The sequence below is a fragment of the Canis lupus genome, chromosome 33 (assembly GCF_003254725.2).
Source record: "Canis lupus dingo isolate Sandy chromosome 33, ASM325472v2, whole genome shotgun sequence".
NCBI lineage: Eukaryota > Metazoa > Chordata > Mammalia > Carnivora > Canidae > Canis > Canis lupus.
This window is the reverse complement of record NC_064275.1, coordinates 20,026,065-20,049,414: the sequence shown is the minus strand read 5'-3', so window position 1 is coordinate 20,049,414 and position 23,350 is coordinate 20,026,065. Positions and strand designations below refer to the sequence as shown.

Below are 23,350 nucleotides of genomic sequence, written 5' to 3'. Positions count from 1 at the left end.
ACCCAAAGCCAAATATTATTTTCTTTTCCCTAGATTTAGAGGGTTTTAAAAAAATTCATTGATATACTTTTATAAATACTTTTCTATTCTGATCACGAATGTTATACATCCTCATTATGGAAGAATTTGAAAATATCTGAAACTATAGGGAAGAAAAACAAAGGTCATCCATAATGTCTCTCCTCAGAGGTAACATCATTAATATGACATAAACAAAGGTGTCATCTGAAGGTTTGAGATGTCAGTGTGCTATAAAATATTTAAGTTCAAACACCTAAGCCATTCTGCTTTCTGCCCTTTCCGAGGCTGGGCGTCTTTCTGTGACTTGCCCAAGCTCATAGCTGTCTCCACAGCTACAGACAAACCCACAGCACTTCCAGCTCTGAATCAAACCTGACCCATCCTACCAGAGGTTTCCCCCCCCGTGTCACCTCCAGGATTTCCAGTGACAGTTCCCCCTTGCAGATGTGGGAGTGCCTACATTCCCTTTCTAAATTGGTGTATTATTTCCCCATTTATAAATTTGTCTTTTTTTAATGAAACGAGAATTAAGTGGTTTTTGTTTTTGTTTCTGGGTTTGTTTGTTTTTTTTCTTATTCTCTTTACTGTAGAATATTTGGTTTATAGGAGATTGGTCCACAAATTCATGAGGATAAATATTTTATTTCATATTATGCAATAAGAAATTATGTCAGCATTAATTTTGGTTTGGGTTTATTCTTTCATTCAATAAGAAGTTATCACCCAGGGTGACAAATATTCGGCTAAATAATTCATGGCTCCAACTCACTCCTAAATAGCATCAAACATGTGAAGTCCACTTTGGGCTGACTGTTAAGGGGAAAAACCTTTAGAAGTATTTGAAAGTAAAGCTAGGATTCCTTTTATGACCCAAAGTGAGCTAAGGGAGACCAACTTCCTTTCTCAAATATTGATGACATACTAACACTTCTTAGTTTTCCCAGCCAGTTTGAAATATTCTCTTAGTAGTTAGGATAATGGTCCACCTATGAACTAACTAAGAAAATAGGAATCAGGGTATTGGACTAGCTTAGTCACTAAAGCATGTGACGCTTGATCTCGGGGTTGTGAGTTCAAACCCCATGCTGGGTGTAGAGCTTACTTTTAAAAAACCAGCCACAGGTTTTTTTTTTTGTTTGAAAAAACAAACAACAACAACAACAAAAACAGGAATAGCTTAAGGTTGAGGTTTAGACCTATTTCTCTATTTTGGCTCCCACCACCGCTGAACTACACCCAGAATGGTTACTGTGATTCTCAGAGAACGTTACTCCAGGTATTAGGCATTGGGGTTTGTACAACATGAATATAGTACATGGGAGAAAATTAAAACAAAAACACTAAACAAAACAAACCCCCAAACTTCAACAATCTAAACAGAAATCACAGGCATATCTTTTTCTATGTCAAAAAACCAATAATAATAATACTTGTAAGTATAAGTTGCTGTTGCCTAAAGCCTCTGAGTGGGGAAATCTGAAAGAAAGAAATTAATAACTTTCTAAGCTTGAAAGCAGCTTTGAAAATTGAATTAATAAATATCCTGCTTTAAGCCACTGTAATAATAAGGGTTTTGTTTTTCAAAACTGTGACCAAAAAAAAAAAAAAAAAAGTTGAAGCACATAAAACATAAATTCCCATCAAGAAACCTCACAAATGTTATGCTTCAGGTCTTCATCATCAGCAAAGGAGGAAGAGGCAGCGCGTAGAATCTTCATTTCTTTTATTAAGGATAAAAGGATTTTAACCCCATGCCTCTCTTACTAGTTCCAGGCAGCTAGAAGGTAACATCCCCATTGAAGCCAGACTTGCCCTCTCTTCTGAACACACAGTCTTAGTATTACTATTGCCCAGAAGGGGGCGGGGGGGCGGGGAACGAAACAAAACAGTGCAATTAGTCATTTTAAATCCTCAAACTTACATGTCATTTTAAAAACCTAAGGCACATCAGATGACCAGTCTTATACGAAGAGTTGTGTCATACACGACGGGAGTGAGGCTGTTTCCTTGTGGCAGATTAAAAAGTGAGCCATTCATGCTCAAGTAAACATGGAACTAGAACAACCACACAAACAATAGAGACCCCAAAGCTCTGTGCATCCTACACGCGGCGGGAACGAGGGCTTAGATGCAGAGACTTTGAGGTAAGTAGCTAAGAGCCAAGAGTCAAAGCACTGACAATCAATTCTTCTCTTTATGGACTTATTGTGCCCTCATCTCCTCTACAGATAGAACTCAAAGAAAGGGGGATCCCTGGGTGGCGCAGCGGTTTGGCGCCTGCCTTTGGCCCAGGGCACGATCCTGGAGACCCGGGATCGAATCCCACATCGGGCTCCCGGTGCATGGAGCCTGCTTCTCCCTCTGCCTGTGTCTCTGCCTCTCTCTCTCTCTCTCTATCATAAATAAATAAAATTAAAAAAAAAAAAAAACTCAAAGAAGGCAAAATGCCAAAGTTCTTCATAAACCTAGACTTGAACATTCCCTAGGACAATAAGGCATTTTCCAAACTGTAAACTCTAGAGTTTCCAGGGATGCATCTCTCTCACTTTCATATCACTAACTTCAATTTCCGGGCAGAGAGAGAGAGACAGAGAGAATGAATCATACCACATCATGGAAGTGAGAGGTAAGAAGTCTTCTGGCCTTAGAACAATAAAAGAAGCTTGAATTTCTACCTTCTAAGGTTTCAATTTTCATTAGTCCAGAGGATATTCTCTTTTTTATTTCTTTTTTCTTTTAGAGAGGGAGAGATGGGGGGAGGGTAGGAGGGGCCTAAGGCAAAGCAGAGAATCTTTTTTTTAACTTATTTTTTATTTCTTTTAAATATTTTATTTATTCATGAGAGACACAGAGAGAGAGGCAAAGACACAGGCAGAGGGAATAAGCTCCTTGCAAGGAGCCTGTTATGGGACTTGATCCCAGGACCCCAGGATCATGACCTAAGCCAAAGGCTCAACCACTGAGCCACTCGGGCATCCTGGCAGAGAGAGAATCTTTTTTTTTTTTTTTTTAAAGATTTTATTTATTTATGCGACACAGAGAGAGAGAGAGAGGTGCAGAGACACAGGCAGAGGGAGAAGCAGGCTTCATGCAGGGAGCCTGATGTGGGACTCGATCCTGGATCTCCAGGATCACGCCCTGGGATGAAGGTGGCTCCAAACCGCTGAGCCACCCGGCTGCCCCAGAGAGAGAATCTTAAGCAGGCTCTATGCCCAGTGCCTAGCCCAATTTAGGGCTCAATCTCCTGACCCTGAGATCATGACCTGAGCTGCAGTCAAGAGTCAGACATTTAACCAACTAAGCTACCCAGGAGACCTAGTCTAGGGGTTATTATTTTCTTTTTTAAAAAGATTTTATTCATTTATTCATCAGAGAGAGAGAGAGAGAGAGAGAGAGAGGCAGAGACCCAGGCAGAGGGAGAAGCAGGCTCCATGCAGGGAGCCCGATGTGGGACTCTATCACGGGTCTCCAGGATCACACCCTGGGCTGAAGGCGGCGCTAAACCGCTGAGCCACCTGGGCTGCCCTCTAGGGGTTATTCTTAAGCAAAGCTCAACCATCCAGAAAATTTTCTACCTGACCAAATTTGGGGACTGATGAAAGGACGTCCTAGTCCCATTTGGCTCTTTCAATACCTTATTTCCCAACAATAATTTTGCCTTTCCAGTAGAGCATGATGGTTCCAAAAGAAGAATAGAATCTCCCTCTACCTGGAATCCTAGCTAGGATAGATCTTGAGGTACTAAATGATTCAATCACTCATTTGTGATTCATCCACTCATTTGCTTCATCCACTCATCTATGCATGGGCATCTATTCAGCAAATCTATTGGTCACTTACTCCGTGCTAGAGAAATAGTGAGCTGAGACTACACGACTACACTAGTAAACAAGGAAAACATGGTCTATGCCAAATAGAGAGGCTGAATCAGCTCTTTCTGATGCTACAGGTTTGTCTAACACAGCTAAGTATAAAGAATCTGAAAGTTAAAAGTCGAAAACAGATTAACAAATAAATATTTCATGACACTTGCCTTTTCTAGTATTAAATTCTTTCCCCCATTGCCTCCTTGGACCCCATCAGCAGGAACTAAAGTCTAAGATATGGCAATAATGCTTCCAGAGAATTCTAGGGCTTTCTCGGTACTAAAGCCCCCCAAAGTTTTATATTGAATTGTACGATTGAATTGCTGCAATAGATTTATCTTTTTTTTTCTTCACTTACTTTGTTAAGTGTACTTGCTAAAGCAAGATTGATATGTGGTGAGATGTTTTCCTGAAAGGTATAAAAAATCATAGGCTTCAAGTGTGTTCTATTGAGTGTGCCCAGGGAATCCCTGCATAAATAATATCCTTGGCAAGTCAGCTTTACTCAAGAATTTGGAATCACCTTAGCCCTACGAAAAGAAGAATAGTTTTCATTTGTTAAGGACCACAATTTTTTCCCCCTTTTCTGTAAGAAGAGGAAAGACTCTTTTTGGAAATGTAAGGTTTCAAGCTAACTGAAAAGTTTTTATTTTTCCCACTATTGCCACCTGCTGGACAAAGGCAAGTCCTTTAGACAGCACATAGGAACACGTCTTCGTTTTACCACAAGATGGTAGCACACAACCAAGTTTTCAAAGTGCCAGGCTCAAAACATTCAGGGTTTTGCTTCTCAAAACAGAATGTTCTATTCCAACAGAAGAGGATGAATAGGAAATGATAGTACAAAATAAGCACTCTGTTTTCCTAGAGATTAATGTAATTCCCACTCAAGATCATTAACTAGTGTTTCAATCAAAAAGAAGGAAATCTTGCTATTTTCAATGACCTGGATGGAACAAGAGGCTATTATTCTAAGCATAATACGTCAGTCAGAAAAAGACAGATATCATAGGATTTCACTCATATGTGGAATTTATGAAACAAAACAGATGAACATAGGGGAAGGGGAGGAAAAAATAAAATAAGATAAGATAAAAACAGAGAGGGAGGCAAACCATAAGAGACTTTTAACTCCAGAGAACAAACTGACCGTTACTAAAAGAGAGGGGATGGGGCGATAGGCTAGCTGGGTGATGGGCATGAAGGAGGACACTTGTTGGGATGAGCACTGGGTGTTGTATGTGAGTCATGAATCACTGGATTCTGCTCCTGAGACCAGTGCTGCGCTGTGTGTTAACTAACCTGAATTTAAAAAGAAAAAGAAAAACAATGATCGGTAGAGTGTTTCATAAGCCAGTTTATTTATTGCAATAGGAAGTGCTACCTAAAATTTAACTGGTAAGCTAGTTTGCTTTTTTTTTTTTTTAAGATTTTTTTTTATTTTTTACTTATTCATGAGAGACACAGATTGAGAGAGAGAGGCAGAGACACAGGCAGAGGGAGCAGCAGGCTCCATGCAGGGAGCCTGATGTGGGACTCGATCCCGGGTCTCCTGGATCAGGCCTTGGGTGGAAGGCAGTGCTGTACCGCTGATCCACCCGGGTTGCCCCTAGTTTGCTTTTTAAAGGTATTTCAAGCAGATGCATAATTTTTATCTAATATCTGGTGATATTCTCTTCAAAGAGCATAATATTTGGGCAATGTGTTTAAATCCTTCTTTTCATGAACTCATTAGTTAGTAGGGGAGTTTCTGTTCCCTAAGAGAAGTATTTAGAGCATGTAGACTTTTATCCAAACCTGTCTCACTGACTGGTTAACCCAGGTGTGTGGCTGGTTTTCTCCTGACCAAAAAGCTGTCTGGTCAGTCTATTTCCCTATCACTTCAGCATGCTAACATCGCTAAATGTTTTATTCATCCTTACTGCTGCAGTAGAATTATTTATTTATTTTTCATTCTTTGGCTCTGCTCTGCTATAGTTTAGCTGTTAAGATATATTTTCCTTTTTTTTTTTTAAGATTTTATTTATTGCGATCCCTAGGTGGCGCAGTGGTTTGGCACCTGCCTTTGGCCCAGGGCGCAATCCTGAAGACCTGGGATCGAATCCCACATCGGGCTCCCGGTGCATGGAGCCTGCTTCTCCCTCTGCCTGTGTCTCTGCCCCTCTCTCTCTCTCTCTCTCTCTGTGACTATCATAAATAAAAATTTTAAAAAAATGTTTTTTAATAAAAAAAAGATTTTATTTATTCATGAGAGACGCAGAGAGAGACAGAGAGAGAGAGGCAGAGACACAGGCAGAGGGAGAAGCAGGCTCCATGCAGGGAGCCCAATGTGAGACTCGATCCCAGGTCTCCAGGATTAAGCCGTGGGCTAAAGGCAGACGCTCAACCACTGCGCCATCCAGGCATCCCCCAAGTGTTCTTTACATAAAGATGGTCCTGTTAGGGATCTATGGCTCTTTGAGTGAAAAGCAATCACTCTATGACCTTGCAGCATCCTTATATATTCCAAAGAATGATAAACTAAAAAGCTTGACCAAAGAGAGAAGGGCAGTTGCCCTTTGCACAAGAGCAAAGCCAAACTGTCTCCAGTTGATACTGAATCAGTTAAATATCCCAGCAAGAACCCTAGAGTTATATAGGCTATTCCATGGCCTTACTTTCATAAAAATACCTGAGGGGTATTGTAGGATAGTGGACAGGGTTCTAACTGGGAGAAGTGAAAGCCCTAAATTTCAGTCTCAGCTTTACTCTGCATGACCCTGGGTAACTGATTAGCCTCTCTGGGCCTCAGTTTTCTCATATTATGCTAAATACATTCTCTACAGTGCCTTTTCAACAATTTTTAAGGCAACATGTTTATTTCAAAGAAAAGTAGTCAGAGCAGGTATTATGAAAGAAAAGAAGTGGCGATGTGTTTAATATACAATTGAAAAATCAGTGGTCAGATGATCAGCGTGGTCAATAGGTAGAGTTGTTTTATAAATGAAACAGTATTTTATATCTTGATGGCATCTGGCTTCACTTCCAGAGTAAGAGTGACATTGGTCCCTGGCTTTTGCTAGGAGAGGAGCAGAATTCTCACTACATCCTTCTGTATGGGCTCCCACACAGAAGACTTGAATTCCTTGTGCAAGTAAGACTAACTCTTCAAAGACAGAAGGATGAAGGACAGGTGTCAGTGGCTTGGAGCATCTTCAGAAGTGCATCTAGAGGTCCACCAGCAATCATAATACAAAACAACATTCACGGGAGGATCCCCCCACCCCACATCTGACCAGTTTAGGAAAGCTGTCCTTATGTGTAGATACAGCTCGCTCCTAGGAACAGCCTGGCTTACGCTAGTTTTGCTAATGCTGAATTGTAGCCAAACGTTTTCAAAACTTCAGACACTAGGGGAATTGTGCCCTTCTTATAGCCATCATAAGAATATAGGAAAACAGCATGCTGTTTGAGGGCTTCTCCTTATGGCTTCCTTTGGATAGACAAATGGAAAATCTGCGAAGGAAATAGACTGCACTGAACCTCAGAAATTTTGCAGACCTAATCCTGAAGGTCTGAACCCTTTGTACTAAATTAGATAATAATTTAGCTACTCAGGCGCTCTGTTTTTTTTTTTTTTTTTAACAGTCTTAGCCCCTCTGTTAGGAGATTGCTTGACATATATTTATTTTCCCCATATTTCAGTGATTCTAAATCTATTTTGGCCCATTGTGAATTCAGAGTGCCCTCATGCACGGACTGTTCTATGATAAAGAACAGAGCAGAGACAGCCCCTGCTTCCATGAAACTCACAGGCCAGTAGTGAAGACAAGCGTTAATCAAAACCTCAGCCAAAAAAAAAAAAAACCTCAGCCAAAAGTATTTAAATTTTAAGCTGAGATAAATGTCACGAAAGAGAGCAGAACTTATATAATAAAGGGACTTAATTTTATTAAGGAGGCTAAGGAAGACGTCCCTGAATTCTGAAGGATGAGTAGGGTTCCTAGTAGTGAAAACATTGTGCCATCGGCCCTACAACAACAATAAAAAACATGATACCATGGAGAATGAGGGAGGACTTGTGATGAGGCTGGAGAGATGAGAGAGTAGAGTCATGGATGCCATGCTAAGGATTTGGGTCCTTATCCTGGAAGACACGAGAAAGCATGAGCAAGTTTCAAGCAGGACAATGAGGTAACCAGATGTCCAATTCAAAAAGCTCTCTTCAGCCTCAGAGTTCAGTCACTTTACTTCCTTAGTGAAAGCATGTTATTGAGGGGTGCAAGGCTAGGCCCTGATCCTCACGGAGAAGACAATCCATATCCCACAGCCATGGTTTGGGCTCCTATCCCACTCAGTTGGTCCTGAAAGTCAAAGTGGTATCCTATGGAAAATGTCCACATTTACTTCTAAAGATCTAACAGTATCGATAAAGACACAAAAGGGAATTCAGGTATTTACTGGTATGAGCTCTTCCAACCCTGAGACTTAAACATTCAACAAGTTTTTACTTGTTTACTGAACACATATTTACTGAACACATATTGCATGTCAGACTCTAATCTAGGCACAGGGATACATCATTTGACCCGATAGACACTGTTGCTGCCCTCACAGAACATATATTCTAATGGAGGAGATAAGCTTTAACCAAGCAAATAAGTAAATGTATAAAAGGATACCAAGTACTGATAAATGCTAATAATACTAATAAATTAAAAAAATACTAATAAATCAGGGTAAAGGAATAGAAAGTGACAGAGGGTACCATTTTGACAAAGTGATGGGAGAACTCCTTCCTGAGTTGGTGTCATGTCAGCACAGATCTGAATGAAGTCATTGAGCGGGCCATGCAGAGATGTGGGTGAGAAACATCACAAGCACATAATACAGCAGGTGCACAACTTGTAAAGCTGGAGTGGATTTAGTGTGTTAGGAGAAAAACAAGGGCAAATGGCTTGAGTGGAGTAAACCAAGGGCAAGATGGCAGGATGGTGTTGGAGGCCAGACACATTCTATCATTCCATTAAATTTCAGTCAAGAGTCCTTCTACGTGCCATTCTCAGGGTCCTTGTTCTTGTCTATACACAGAACAGGTAACATCAAGGATTTGTAGCTGGAAATTATTTTTACCACTCCCAAGTGCACAACATTTGTTCCAACAAAACAATATCTTTCCACCTGCCTTTCTTTCGATCTCTACTAGTGTGTATTTCTATTAGAATGTTCTTTCCACCTTTTGTCCCATTCTCCTTTCAATGGAGAGTATCAGATTACCTTTGTGCTTATTCTCAATTAATACAAAAAAAAATTTGATCTGTTTTTTTTGTTTTGTTTTGCTAAATGTTTCTTTTTTAGAAATTGGCACCACCGTGCACTTCAAGCAAAAAGGTATGGTTCTTATTTCTGATTACCTACTGTGTGTTAGAATTAAGATTTCTTAGCCATGTATTGAGGTCTTATACACTTGAGTTTATTTCATCTCAATAATTTGTGATAAGAATTCCCATAATGGTTTTGCCACTATGTTTCCCAGATTGTGAACTTCCTCAGTCACACACACACACACACACAAAGCCCAGATCTAACCCATGACCCCTATATGCCTTTTGACAGCTATTTATTTTTAAATCTCTGGAACTGAATAAGTTATTTCCCCTCCCACTCTCCATATCCTAAATGGCCATAGTTAATTCTTGCAGAGCTGCACTTTTGGCAGTGTTCACTGCCCAGTGACCAGTCTCTCAGAAGAGACAGAGAGCCTACTCACTGTCCCTTGCTGGCTAGTAAAGAAGATACACTGCTAAAAGAAATAAAGTAGCATCTCCTAAAATGAAGCACTTGGACAGTTAATATTCTCCCTGCCTCAGTGCTTTCCCAGGTCTTCGTAGGCCCTCTCCCTTCTGTAGTACACCCAGGCTGCTGGTGTCTCCCAGGAACTGTGCCACCTACCTCCATCAGCCATGTGACACAATAATCCCCCTACATAATAAATCCTACAAAGACAATGCAGTCAGGTTAACACTTCATAAACCAGAACCTATGATGCAAACAACTACCAATTCCCTAGATGCCCTCTTTATAAGTCCAACAGAAATCCCTGATTGTGTCTGTCCCCAGACCAAAGCCACAGAGGAACCTGCATGGCCAGATAGCACCCTCCTTAAGTCCTCATGGCTACCCACTTGGATTGGTAATTGTCTTATATGAAGATGTTTTCTTCTCTGAGCCTCAAAGGAGATGAGACAACCAAGGTCATTCTCAATTGTGAAAACCTATTCTTGTGGGACTTGGATCCTACCAGTGACTAACAGCCACAGAGATTATGGACACTTTCTTGTTTTCTCCCGGGAAAGGGTCAGCACCTTGTTTATAACCAGCTCTAACAGGTCTTCACAGAAGGCAGTAGGGACAAAGCCATCAGGAATACATACATTGAACCAAGATCATCTGGGGCAAGAAGATGTAAACTCCTGTCCCCTTCAGCCCTTCTTCTCTCCCCAATGCCATGATTATCAATTACATTTGAATTTTAAGTGGCTAGTGTTAGTGGAACATATGATACCTAGTGTTTTGAAATGGATGGAAAATAGGGGATAGGGTTTTATTTCAATGACCTAGTGTCACCCAAAGGAATTCTAAGTATTGACCTAAAATTTCAAAATTTTGTACGCTAAACTATTTGATGCTGTTTTGATGGAAAAGATGTGATGGACTTTACCATGAGAATACTTCAGGTTTATCCAAGACTCACTTTATAGAGAGGGGAGATAATGCAAAGAGGAGGCCAAATTTAATTCTAAGACATATTGCTCACATTAAACATCAACGTATCCCCTCTTCTGTGCTCCAGCCTGGAGAATATAAGCTTTAATCTCCAATTCATTTCCCCTGAGGAAGCTGTACTGGCTGAACATAGAAAGCAGGTGGCGCCAAAGTCAATCTTATCAGGCTTCCCTTTCACTATGGCTTCCTAGGAGAGGGCAGCGCCTTAGCCTGCACATCCGGCTAATAACTAAGAGAGATTTTAGAAGATTGTTGTTCTCTTTTGCTGAACAATTGTTTTGTATTTTGAGTTTTTCTTTTATTTTCAGACACTCGGTCAGCACTTAATAATTCTAAGAATTCAAACTTAAACTCACCTGGTCTTTCTTTTTTTCTTGTATGACTCAACTGCTTACAGGAATAAAATTATTATTGACCTTGATTCCTTAGTGGCTGGAAGGAATGCCTGAGGATCATTGAGGCTGTGATTAATGGTATTCTTTAAGAATGATTATTTTGAATAAATCTAGTCCAGGAAAAGAGCCCTAAGTACTCAGGAGAAGCAACAGAAATGCATTGGCTAGATTTGAATGAAGCACAAAGTGTTTCCAAGTGCATGCTCTCCAAAGTAGGTGTTGGGAAATCACCTTGTACTTTCTTCAAGATTTTCTTGGAAGACAGTCAATTGGCTGAGCATCCTGCATCGAATTTACTGTGTAGAGACTTGCCGAAAATTCTCGTATCTCACAATTTCAGGATGTTTTATCAACCTTGTCCTTAATCACAAATTCCCTTGTAAAAGCATTGTCGTGGCAAAGTGCAGTCCAGCAATCACCGTGATACAGAGTCTCACTTATCATCCTGTCCTGAGGTTGAGAATCTTGACCTGGTGTGTTGACTCAAGATTCTCAATCTTGCTCCAGCTGAATTTTGCCTCTTCAGGTCAAACTTTAAAAGCCTTGACCCGATTCACAAGCCAATACCTTTGATTCAGGGGTATTTCATGGATTTCAGTAATCTAAGCTTCTATAGTTAATAGTAGTATGATGGTGCTACCGTTTATTGAATGTTTACTAGATACCACACATATAAGTGTGCGCACATACACGTAAACACATATAGAATGTGGCTAAATGCCAAGATATGATTTTTGTCTGTTGTATGAAAACCGTGTAGCAATTTTTGAATTGTGGTTCTATTTGCCCATCTATTCTTAAGGCTAATTTATGTTTACAGACTCTTGCTTTCATTATATCTGTCAGTATATAAAAGCACTTGCTGAGCCTGGCCATCTGGTGTGGGAAATAAGATTTATCATTTGCATTTCCACAAATAAGCAGAAATTTCATAACTATGAACTAAAACATAATTAATGATTTTGCTGATTATTCTTCCCTGAAATAGCCATTAACTGAAGTAGTCTCCTATGCAGTCATATATATCTATAATTGCATACACACTTGTGATGATTCTCCAACTATCATTCATTTACCCTTGCATTTTTTCAAGCTATTTATTTACTCTCAAAACCAATTATGAAAAGAGCAAGTCATATAAGCACATCAAATAGCTATATGAGAGCACTTAATAAATAATAATTGATACAAATGAAGATATCTTTAATAGATCCACAAAATGCATTTCAAATATATAATAATAATTCTACAAGAATGAAATTATTAGCACAGTCATACTGGGATTTCCTATATATATCATAAACTAGCATGTGAAAGTAACAGTTAATTCTCAATTATGTCTATTAAAAGACCAATAAAATATATGTACAGTATATCATATGTGTATATATGAGTATGCATATAACATATATACTTCTCTTTGCATCTATGAATATATGTGTGTACATACATTAGCAAGAATGTTACACATGCACATTTAGGCTCATCTATGTATGTATTATATTTTTCAATGATGCAATTTTGGCTTTCTCAAATATTTACTGCCCTTCAAATAAAATGCTCAGACGAGACTTTTTAGACGTCCCCAGGTACACTCAACTCTAAGACGTCTGAAAGATACTGTAGCCTGTCCCAGCACTAAAAGTGAGATTAAGGAAACAGGCAAAATTAGATTCTTACTAAAACCCTTCTGTTTCACACCATCCCTAGGGAAAAACAAAAATCATTTTTGCTTAGTCCGGTCAGGCCTCAGTTTGTGTGTAGTCTTTCTGTTTTGGAAGCTGTCCTGACCCGCTAATCCAAACAAATGTGCCACAGAGTTATGCCATTTAAAGCATAGAGAGGAACTAAAATGATAGGGAAATGCATTACCATCTGGCCAGAAGCTCTAGAGAGTTGCCATTGAGAGAGCTTAAAGGTCACAAAGGCCAAAAAAAAAAAAAAAAATGGTGGTGAAGGGTGTGGGGGGTGGGCTACAAAAAGCATTGAACTGAGACTCTGAACACTGCATTCTAGTGCCCAGTCAACAATTACCATCAGGTGCTTTATGCAGGAAACATGATCTTCTTGAACCTGAATTTCCCCATGAAAAGCATGAACCCAAAGGTAGTGAGAAAGTGTCTTTTATTAACACAACCCTATAACCATTCAGAAATGTAAAAAATTGACTGATTAAATATTTAAATTGTTTACTATGTATTTCCATAGCTTTCCAGGTAATAAAGCTCATTTTTATAGTATAACTACACTGTTCAAAGTTTTACATATCTGCATTTTTATAGTAATATTTTTTATGTTCTCAAAAAGACGCGTTAGTAAAAATGTTCTATTGAAAATCTTTTTTTTTTTTTTTTTCCAAAGATAATGATTGCCTCCATGTTGTGTTTTGTTTGTTCTGGCTATTGTTTTCCACAAACACAAAATTCATTTGCTGAACGTTTGACAGGAGACTTACTGGCAGTCCTTCACTATGTAACTTCACTGTGTGGTGGTGACAGGCAGAGACTGCAGCCAGCCGCCTGGGTAAAAACCCCAGCTCCTCTGCTTACTAGCTGTGTAAATTTTTGCAACAGATTTAACCTCTTTCTGCCTCTTACTATCTCACTGTAAAAAAAGGGTTCATTCTAATGCCTGCCTCAAAGCATGGTTATATGCTTACATGTGTAAAGCATTTGTAACAGTACCTTATCCTAAGTGCTGTGTAATTGTTGGTTTTATTGGGTGGTTGTTGCCATTGTTTATGTAAAACACAGATTAGGAAAACATTCTTGAATTCAACATCTTCTCTGTTGTTTGGCCTCTGACCAGATATGTTTGTAGACAATCCTGGAAACATTTGCATACCAGAGGATGCTTCCGTTGCACATGCAAACCATCATAGGTCTCAACACACACGCGTATGCACACACGTGCACATTCATTCACACACATTGATCTGTATATGTGCCCTCAAAACTGCAAAGTGACCCATAATTAGTCACATTGATTTCTCTTTTAAATATCATTGTCTAAGCATGCAGTCTTAAATCTAAAAATCCTTGTTGTGAAAAGTACTAACATTTTCTTCCTGTGATGGATCTATATGAACAGAACTATGCAAAAGGAGAAAATGGAACAAGCAAAGCGTCAGAGACGAGCTCTTGGGGCCTACGTTTTCTGCCCCAGTTCTCTCCTTTCTGTCAACACACAAATCCTTTCTCCGCTTTCCTTTCCATTCCAGTCTCCCTCTTAGATCCACACTCCCATATACCCCACATCGTGTCCATGTTGGGAAAACTAAGGTGGCAGTGGGAATACACGGGGGCCACCCCTCCAGGGTGAATTCTGGACAAGTCCATGTCTCGGTTCTGCTTCTGGTTTGGACCTACCTCTTAACGTCTCTAGGTTTGGTGGTCCCTGTTGTGGTTTTCCTGTTGCCTTTGCTTTTGATCTTTAAAGTGTCACATGAAGAGTTTGGACCAGATGATCCCCGGCTGCCTCTTAAGACCCTACAAGAGTTCACTTATTCTCTACCTTGCAGCAAGGTGACATTCAGCCACAAATGTTCCTTGGAAACAATTCCCCTTCCCATTAACAAATAAATAATTACTGCTTCCCCCTGAGAAATGAGAGTTTCAGATTGGTCCCATGTTTTATTGATGGAGACACTGTGATGAATCAGCTGGAGGAGCCGGTGTCTGGCTGCTGAAAGACCCCATCAATGCTTGGAATCTTAACGAGTGCTGGCATCACAGCGCTATGCCGAGCAGAGCGTGCGAGAGGAGGCTGGGTGAAGAGGAAGGAGCCCGTTGCACCAGCAGACACGTCAGTGAGCCTTCTCCAGCAGGAGAGCTCTGTGTACAGAAGTGTTCAATCACGGAAACCCCTTGAGATACTTAAAACTCAAGGAAAAGGATTTAGGGAAGATGGTGAGCCCTTCTTGGGCTGTACCCAAGCGCACTGGCTTTGAGGTGCTGCTCCCTGGCCCTTGTACCTCCGACACTGCCCGCTGTCAGCTGTCACCTGGAGTGGGCTGGCTCTAACTCTTCTCCTGTCTTTCTCTTTTGCATCGCAGGGCCCGGGTCGGTGAGAGGAATCAATGGATCCATCAGTCTGGCCGTACCACTGTGGCTGCTGGCAGCATCTCTGCTCTGCCTTCTCAGCAAATGTTAATAGAATAAAAATTTAAAAATAATTTTAAAAAACACACAAAAATGCGTCACACAGGATACAGAGAGAGAGAGGGAGAGCGCGCGAGATGGGGGGAGCCTGTTTATTTTACAACGTTGTGTGTTTATAGATGAAGGGGGAAATAAGAAAACGAAGAAGAAAATGCACTTAAGACCATTTTAAAGTCCATCAATAAAAGTCTAACTATGAATCAGGGTGGGAAACGCTCTACAAGGCTATGTGTATATCGAAGCAAATGTATTCTCTATAAAGATGACATCATGCTAAGGACACCCGGATGTTGTAAAAATAAGTCAAGAGAAGAAGTGTCAGATGGGTATTAACCCCCACACACACACACTTTATCCTTCCTTCATTCTTTTTCATCCGTGGGGAAAGAAAAAATAAGGTCTTGCCTTTGGTGTTTCTATTTCCATCATCTTTTTATTTTGTTTTTCATTTGAGCTGACTCCTAGCCATTTCAGACTATCAGTGGAATCCACGCTGGAATCCTGTGTCGAGCCTTTATCTGCCTCCACTGTCTCCCCAACTTTTAAGACCATCTCCTCCCCCTCCAGTGTGTTCTATCTCCCCTACATCCATCCCAATTACTCCCCCTTCAGCCCCCCTGCACAAGGCCCCCAGCTGCTGCTTCTCTTCACCCCCTCCCACCCCCCCAGCACCAGTCATGCCGCAGACACTAGGAAGTGCCATTTTAATTTTCTCCACTGTATGCGCGTGCTCAAGTCTCTCGCTCTCACGTGGGTGTACGTGTGTGAGCGTGTGTGTCTCTCTCTAAAGCATGCCAAGGGAATGGTCCATGTGTACATAGACTCATTGTGCTGTAGATACTGTCCCGCATTGTAATTGTGAGACGCGGCTGTGACAAGTTGCTGGGGGACATGGTGGGGAAGGAGGCGTGGAGCAGAGTCCCCCGCCCTCCCCCCCATGGCTGTCACATGACATCAGCGTGTATCCACACCAAGCCGTGCCCCTTCTAAGGGCAGAGCCTCATATTCCTCTTAGTCCAATCATCAGAACCCAGTCGAGAGTCACTCAGAATATCACTGTAAATGAAAGTGCCTACTATTGATGGGGTGAGCGAACAGTAGAAAGAATCAGTGACGTCAATGAGGTGACCTAGGAGAGAAGGTTTCTGATTTCACTCTTGTTTCATGAGTCTGAGGAATTGATATATTTCCTGGCTTTCTGCAGGCTTAGATCTGCTCTGCTGCAGGAGTGAGTAGCATGTGTTGAGTAAATCCCAAGAAGCAGGAAGGTCTCCAAGTGTCAATTTCCAACAAAAGGATGATGAGCCACGTGGAGATCTAAGCAGCCCTGTTTTGCCCCTTCCCTGATCTTCGAATAACACTGCATTTGGCCCATGGATTCCCTTGAGCAGAGATTATTTCCTATTTCAGATACAATATAGTGAGAGTGAGCAAGGCAGGAAAAGCAGACAGATGCACCGGTCCCTACTCATCTTGTAGAGATAATGGCAGAACTGTGTACAAAGCGTTGACCATAACAAGAAGGAATCCACCCCTTGTGCTCCTTTGCAGATTTCTGACCTGGTGGTGTAAGCTAAGGCTTTATTTGGTGGCCTCCTTTATGCTCCACTGGTAATGTTTGCAGTGTTCATGGTAGTCCATCATTATCCTAGGCCAGGCCACTAAGATCTATGTCACCTTCCCTGCTCACTTTTGGCTTCCGGTTCCTGAAAAAGATACTGTGGGGAATATGCTGCCTAAGTTCACATCGACAAGAGTCCTCTGAAATGTGAATTCGTTCCTTAATCAAAAGAACCGGGAAAATAATTTAGGCAGAAGTTGTATGCATACCACAAAGCTTGGTTATCACCGCAGCACCAGAATTTTCTTAGGAAAGGTCTTGCGGAGAGAGCTGGCTCTCTGCCTGTAGATATCTTTGTCAGGAAACCAACCATTGCTTTCACTTAGACTATAGGAGGCATCAGAAGTGGCTCGGTTTATGAAAAGACAGAGGATTATTATTGAGGTCCTAATTGAATGTAAAGCCAAATATGGTACCTCATCTAGTTGTGGAACTTGAAAAATAGCTGTCACAGGATATAAAACAGGAAACTTCCAAACTGCAAATAGAAAAAGGAAGGAAGAGAGGAAGCCAGGGAAAAAAGAAGAAAAGGGGAAAGGAAGGAAGAAAGGAAAAAAGGAAGGAAAGAAGGAAGGAAGAACGGAAGGAAGGATCTGAAATTTCTACTGATAGTTTTTTTTAATTGAAGGTAATGAGCCTTGTCTTTGAAGGTAATGATCTCTTTGATAAGCAACATTTTAAATCTGTTCTAGGGGATTCTATTGTTTGTTTTAGAAAGCTTATTACCAGCCTTCTTTTATGATTTTGCAGTTTAGACAGGAGACAGAAGGACAAATTGGGCTTGGGGATGGATAAGAGTATTTGTGGCAGATCCTCACATAGAAGAGAAATCCTTATCCAAGAAAGTAGCTACTAAAATATAGGGAAGGTGAGCCATATTCCTATCCAGCATCAATTTATTGACAATCGGGGTTTCTCTAACATTGTGGTCGTAGTACAGGAATAAAAGTTTATCATCATTGGTGATAAATGTTCCTCATATATTGAAGAGCCAGTCACATCCTTAAGTGGAAGCTTTAGAGGAATGCATGCTAATTTAAAGATATATAAGAAAAGAAAAGTAGCAGGTGTTAATTCGGTTTAGTGTCAGTTTCGGGAACAGATCCTTGTGGCATGTGACACATTTTAATCATACGCCTACATTTCATATTATCTCCACCCTATCATAAGGACAAGGTCTTGGTTTTATGGAAGAAGATTCTCCACTGAAAGGAATGTCTGCCTTGTCAGCACCATTTGTTCCCTGAGTTTTAATATAATTGACCATATATTAAACATAATTAAACATATATTGAATATTGTGGTGTTTGCATATATCTCCGGCAGGATCTGGGAATTTAAAAAATTGGTCCTGGCTCCTGTTTCAGAGCAAACATTGACCCCAGAAATCTCATAGGTTTGAGAATGTCTCTAAGCAGTGTGAAGAATGGAGGAGAACATAATTTGGAGAAAGGTCAGGAAAAAGGTAGCAGCCAGAGGACTACACCAAGAAATTGAGTCCGAACATGGAACTTCTTGGAATTTAGTTCATCATATTGCTCTAAATCCCTTCAAGAATCTTGTCCGTTGGTACTCAAAACTTGAAACTCTGCACTGAAAAGAACCAACTGGTTGGAAATAATACCCTGAGAGAAGTGAAATTCATCAATTAATCTGAATGGCTAATATATTTAATGTCCTCTGTATGCAAAACGAAACTCCACTATTCATAAAATGAAATCCTTAGAACTGACCTTCCGTTAACGAAAGCAGAAATGACCTTGACCAAGGGCACTTCCTGAAGAATGAGAACTATCCTAGGTTTTACAACTGCAGAATTATATCCTCTGTGCAATTGTTCATCAGAAGGTGTTGCCTTGTTGGAGGAACAGTCTTACTTGTTTTGAGACATAAAATCCCTCTGCCCTAAAAGAACTAAGGCTTAGGGAAAAATTGTATTTTCTGTTGGGGAAGAATTGTCCTATTGACCTTTGCCTTCTCTTCCAAGTCAGACAGACTTCTCCCTTGCCATGGGCATTTTTTTTTACCACATATTCAGTCAACTGGGGCTATTCATAGAGACCTTGTAAAAGTACTCGTGATTTTCATGTTCTTGGAGACAGAAACAAAAATCTGTTTCTCCTCCAAAAATGGACTTACCTCCTTTGCACACAAAAACTAAACTCCTCAGCATGAGATTATTTCTGAGTTATTACCTACGGGGTGGTTAGCTTCTTAACTACTCCAGAGTCACAGTTTCCATCCCCAGGTTGGTTGTGGTTTGATTGTTTCTATTGGCTTGTCTCCCAGAATCTCTCCTTTTGTTTTTTGCAGGCCTTGAATTATTTGTGGAAAAATAATATATATGTGTATGTATTTTTTTTAATCTTATCTTTACAGATGCTATATTTACAATATTGTATGTATTATAAGACAAATCTAGAATAACGGTTTAAACTTAAAAGGAAGAAAAGTACTGAATTTGGTTTAAAAAAAAGAGAGCTATGCTTCATTTAGAAAGATACGGAGCCCCATCTTTTTCCATTTTGTAATTATTTGTTTGAGAGGAATTTGTTTGTAGACCAAGTTCCGTGGATTAACCATGGCCTTATTTTTCTCATTTTCATAACTTTTTAGCCTGGATTTAGTCTCAGTTACCAGTAACTATCTTTTTTTTTTTTTTTTAATATAGAAATAGAAGTGCAGTGCTATATCTGACCTATAAAAACTATTAATATTTTGAAGACAAATGTTAAACATACCACAAAAATGATGAGATAGGACCCTAAATTAAGAAACACAAATTCAGTTCAGGAAGTCTTCTTCTTTCTTACATTCTTAAAATATTTCTCTTCCAAAGACTACATTTGCCCCAGTGATGTAAATTTTCCATCATGGTTGGCATAGTATCTGTAAACATCTCACTAAATGCAAAATGGAGTTTACATTTATGTGCATACTAGTGGAAGAGAAGTAAACTATTCTCATTTGCATGTAGCTGTGTTGTCAAATGCGGCCAACTGAAATTCAAGAGAGAATTTGTTTTCACCCAGCAATGTACATCACTTTCTTCTTGGCAAAGAAGCTGGTGTTAACATTAGGTTTAGGTTTAACATTTACACCAGCGCAAATGTTTATGGATATTATGGAAAACTTATTTTAAAATCTTGATTTCTTTTCAGTGCATTTACATACTGTGTGCTGATTAATAAATTAGGCACCAATCATGTGTAAATCAATGTAAATCGCTAGTTTATGTACATGATATAAACTATGTAAACTTCATTTTTCAGGCGGTGCCCAGGTTCAGCTAAATCTATTAATCTTAAAGAAAAAAAAAAAACCCCACAAAATAAATAAAAACTGAAGCATTTCACAGGTCAGAATGGGAAGGCGTATGACTAATGTCTCGAACAAGAAAGTTGCCTCAGCAAAAGGAAGCAGACCCACAGGAATTCCTAAAGGTCGACATCCTGCTCATGTCACAGGAGGCCACCTCTTAGTTCCTGTGGGACCTAAGTGGAGTTTTTCCCAATTGTTGCCACAGTTGGCTCACCTGACCCCAAAACAAGGGAAATGAGAAGACAGGGAGGAAGGAGTTTTAAGGGCTCGTGTGTCTGTTGCATCAACTCCCAGCGTCTTCTTGATACTTCTTACCAACCATCTAAGATGGCTTATTTAAATAGGTCCAAGGAAGTCACCTACAGCTCGAGGAGTACAATATTACTCCATTTTTATTTTCCATCCAAAAAATGACATTGGGAAAGCTTCTTTGTCATCTTGATTCTAAGAAATTGTAGATTTCTTAGAAATATGTTATATTCTTGAGAACTATCTTGCCAAGTTACCCTAGGAAATTATTACTTTTACTTAATCTGACAAACCTATATTTCTACATACCTATCCTGAATATTGCAACTGAGGACAGAATTACTTTAACTGGGAGTATCTCTCTCAGGCACCTTCTCTTGGAGTCTTTCTGAAGGGTCTGATGTGTTTATATAGAGTGACATATATACATTTTCTACAATCTGAACAGCCACAAAGAGGCATCAAAGAGATGACTTTGGGACTCACGAGAACTTTCTGCATGGACTGTTATAGAAAGAGATTTAGGTCAAATTAACATTACACTTAAAGTACATTCCTCCACCCAAGATAAATGGCAAGTTTAAGGTGAAGCATTGGAATCTGGCTAGGGTCTGGCCACACAGACAAGTGAGGTGACCTTAAGCAAGTCACTTAAACTTCCTGAGACCTGGTTTTCTCATCCCAAAAATAAGGTATTTGGATCACATCTCTCAGACTTCTGGCAACTCTAAACTCTGATTTCAAATAAGAATTTAATGCTCATGTAGGATGTGGTCAGCTGATCATTCCAAACAGCTGCATGTCACCTCCAGTTTGGCCCCTCTCCCACCTTTGTTCCTCCGAACCATCATTCCATCATCTCCATTTCCAAAGCAAAAACTTCTAGACTACAGGGTCCCTGGACAGGTTCTAAAATTCTCTTTTGAACAAAACTTCTTAGCAAGGTAGAGAAGGGACACATTCAGATGAGACTGAAGGCACTGAAATAACTGGAGTTGTTTCCTTATAATATAAAATCAAACTGCTGAACTATATTCTAATAACTTTTCATAGGAAGGAAAGTAGCCAGGCTATTATGCATGTTGTGTGTATGAAAGGAAACATCAGTTTTGTTTTGTTTTTTGTTTTTTTTCTCATTCTGGGCCAAGTGCCTCATTACAGTAAATGTGTGTCCTTGAAAACTCTTTGCTTTTGCTGATGGCAGTAAGCAAGTGGTCCCAGGCAGGTTCAAAAGGCTGTTCTGTGAGAAACAGACAAGACAATACATTTTGTTTTGTAAGGATTTTCTCATGGCATAGTTGCCCTAAACTTGACTAAGAGGCTGTGAAGTCAAGCAAGTGGACTGAGAGAAAACAAGCCTCATTTTGAAAAAGTACAGGTCGAGATCATTTAAAGAAGACAAGCTAAAAATAGGACAAAAATAAACAGAAGGTGACAGAGTCGAACACAGGGAGAGTTGTTGTGAAAGGCCCAAATCAAATGTGGAAGCTCAGTTCTCTGAGAGAAGGGTACGCAGAAATGCTATTTCTCAGGCAGTTCGTGAGGAATTACTTTCTTGTGCCATATGCTGAATGGATTGAGCACAGGCCCACTTGTTTCAACCCATCAAAGTGTAGCCCCCCACTATCCTGGAGGCTCAACTTAGCTTTTCATTCATTGCCTAAGAGAACAGAAACATTCTGGGTCTCCCGTGTCCCGAAGAGCAGGGATTATTCATAACTTCCCAGCACGTGTATTGGGTGATGTAGATAAGGATGTGCGATGTGTTTAGAGCACTTTCAAAGCTCTCTTTAAATGGGAGAATGACCCACCCCTCCCTGAGGACAACTCTCCATTTGCATGGTTATTTCAGAGGTGTCTCCTTGAGTGGTGCTCCTGGATCTACTCCTACAGCTATGTTTTCCTCTGCACAAGCCTTCTGTATGTAAAAGCCAGGCACAGAGTAAAAATCTGCTTCTTGCAAATGAAGAAAATACGTGGAACTACTAGCTTCATGGCACGCAGCAGTAATTCTAAGCTATCTGCAGCCTTTTTGGGACCCACTTCCCCAAGTCTTTGCTCTTCACCAGAGAATGTAAATGGTTCATTCTGGTGATCGTGGCCAAGTGCTGCTCCCTAAGTATTCACTGGGATGGGGGGAAGGTTAAAGGGAAAAAAAAACTGCAGGGGGAGAGAAGCATGGAACAAAACCTCCACCTTCTTTCCCCCCACACTGCTTCACCCCTTCCTTCTCACTGCTCTATTGAAGGGTGTATAAATCCTGCTCTTGGTTAGAATTCTCCTTATTAACAGTGTTATATACATATAAATATATATATATATAAATATATTCCTTTTTTTTCACCCCTATAGACTTTTCCTTGATGATACAACACATGGCCATTTTTTTGTTTTTTGTTTTTTTGTTGTTCAAAGTTTATTTTTGTTTATTGGATGGATCTTTTTTTTTCCCTGGATACTAGCTCTGTGGAGGAAAATAAAAAGCGCAGTGTGTGTTAAAAAAAAATTAAAATTAAAAAAAAAAAAGCTTTTTTTCTTTTCTTTTAAAATGTATTTAAATTCTGTTTCTCTCTTCTGTTACTTTACACGTATGAATGCTCTGCTCTTCTGTGATCTTAAAACAAAAAATGAAATAAACGTGAAAAGGAGATGTGTCTTCATTGACCTGAGTCGGTGATCTTGTGGTTGACTGCCCTGCCTCTTGGAGGTTTTCATGAATAAGATAGGAAATGAAGCCAATGATGAAAATAACGTGAGGAGTGGGTGGACAAAATACTGAAGAATCCCTTGAAGGCTCTATCAATATCTCTCCTATCACAGAAGGGAATGTGGTATTTACAATAATTGTCTTCATCTAAGCAAAGAGGTTCTCTGCAAGTTTTTTTTTGCCCTTAAGGGGCAATAAGAAAGAGCATTAATTACCATTGGGAAGCTATAGATGAAGCATTAAGA

The 23,350-nt window shown here is 40.0% G+C and overlaps 1 protein-coding gene across 4 annotated transcripts in view; it reads left to right on the top strand.

Annotated features, from left to right (window-relative positions):
* The window catches only part of LOC112677948 (limbic system associated membrane protein), a 639,114-nt gene extending 616,056 nt beyond the window's left edge, over positions 1–23,058 (top strand). For 2 of the 4 annotated variants that reach the window (XM_025476809.3, XM_025476791.3), the window contains 2 exons: positions 9,225–9,257; positions 15,102–23,058. In XM_025476809.3, coding sequence (XP_025332594.1) covers positions 9,225–9,257; positions 15,102–15,199 — 131 coding nt within the window. In that variant the 3' untranslated portion in view covers positions 15,200–23,058. The remainder of the gene's footprint in view (positions 1–9,224; positions 9,258–15,101) is intronic. The other 2 variants (XM_025476801.3, XM_025476828.3) reach the window with 1 other exon arrangement.
* Positions 23,059–23,350: the final 292 nt, after the last annotated feature.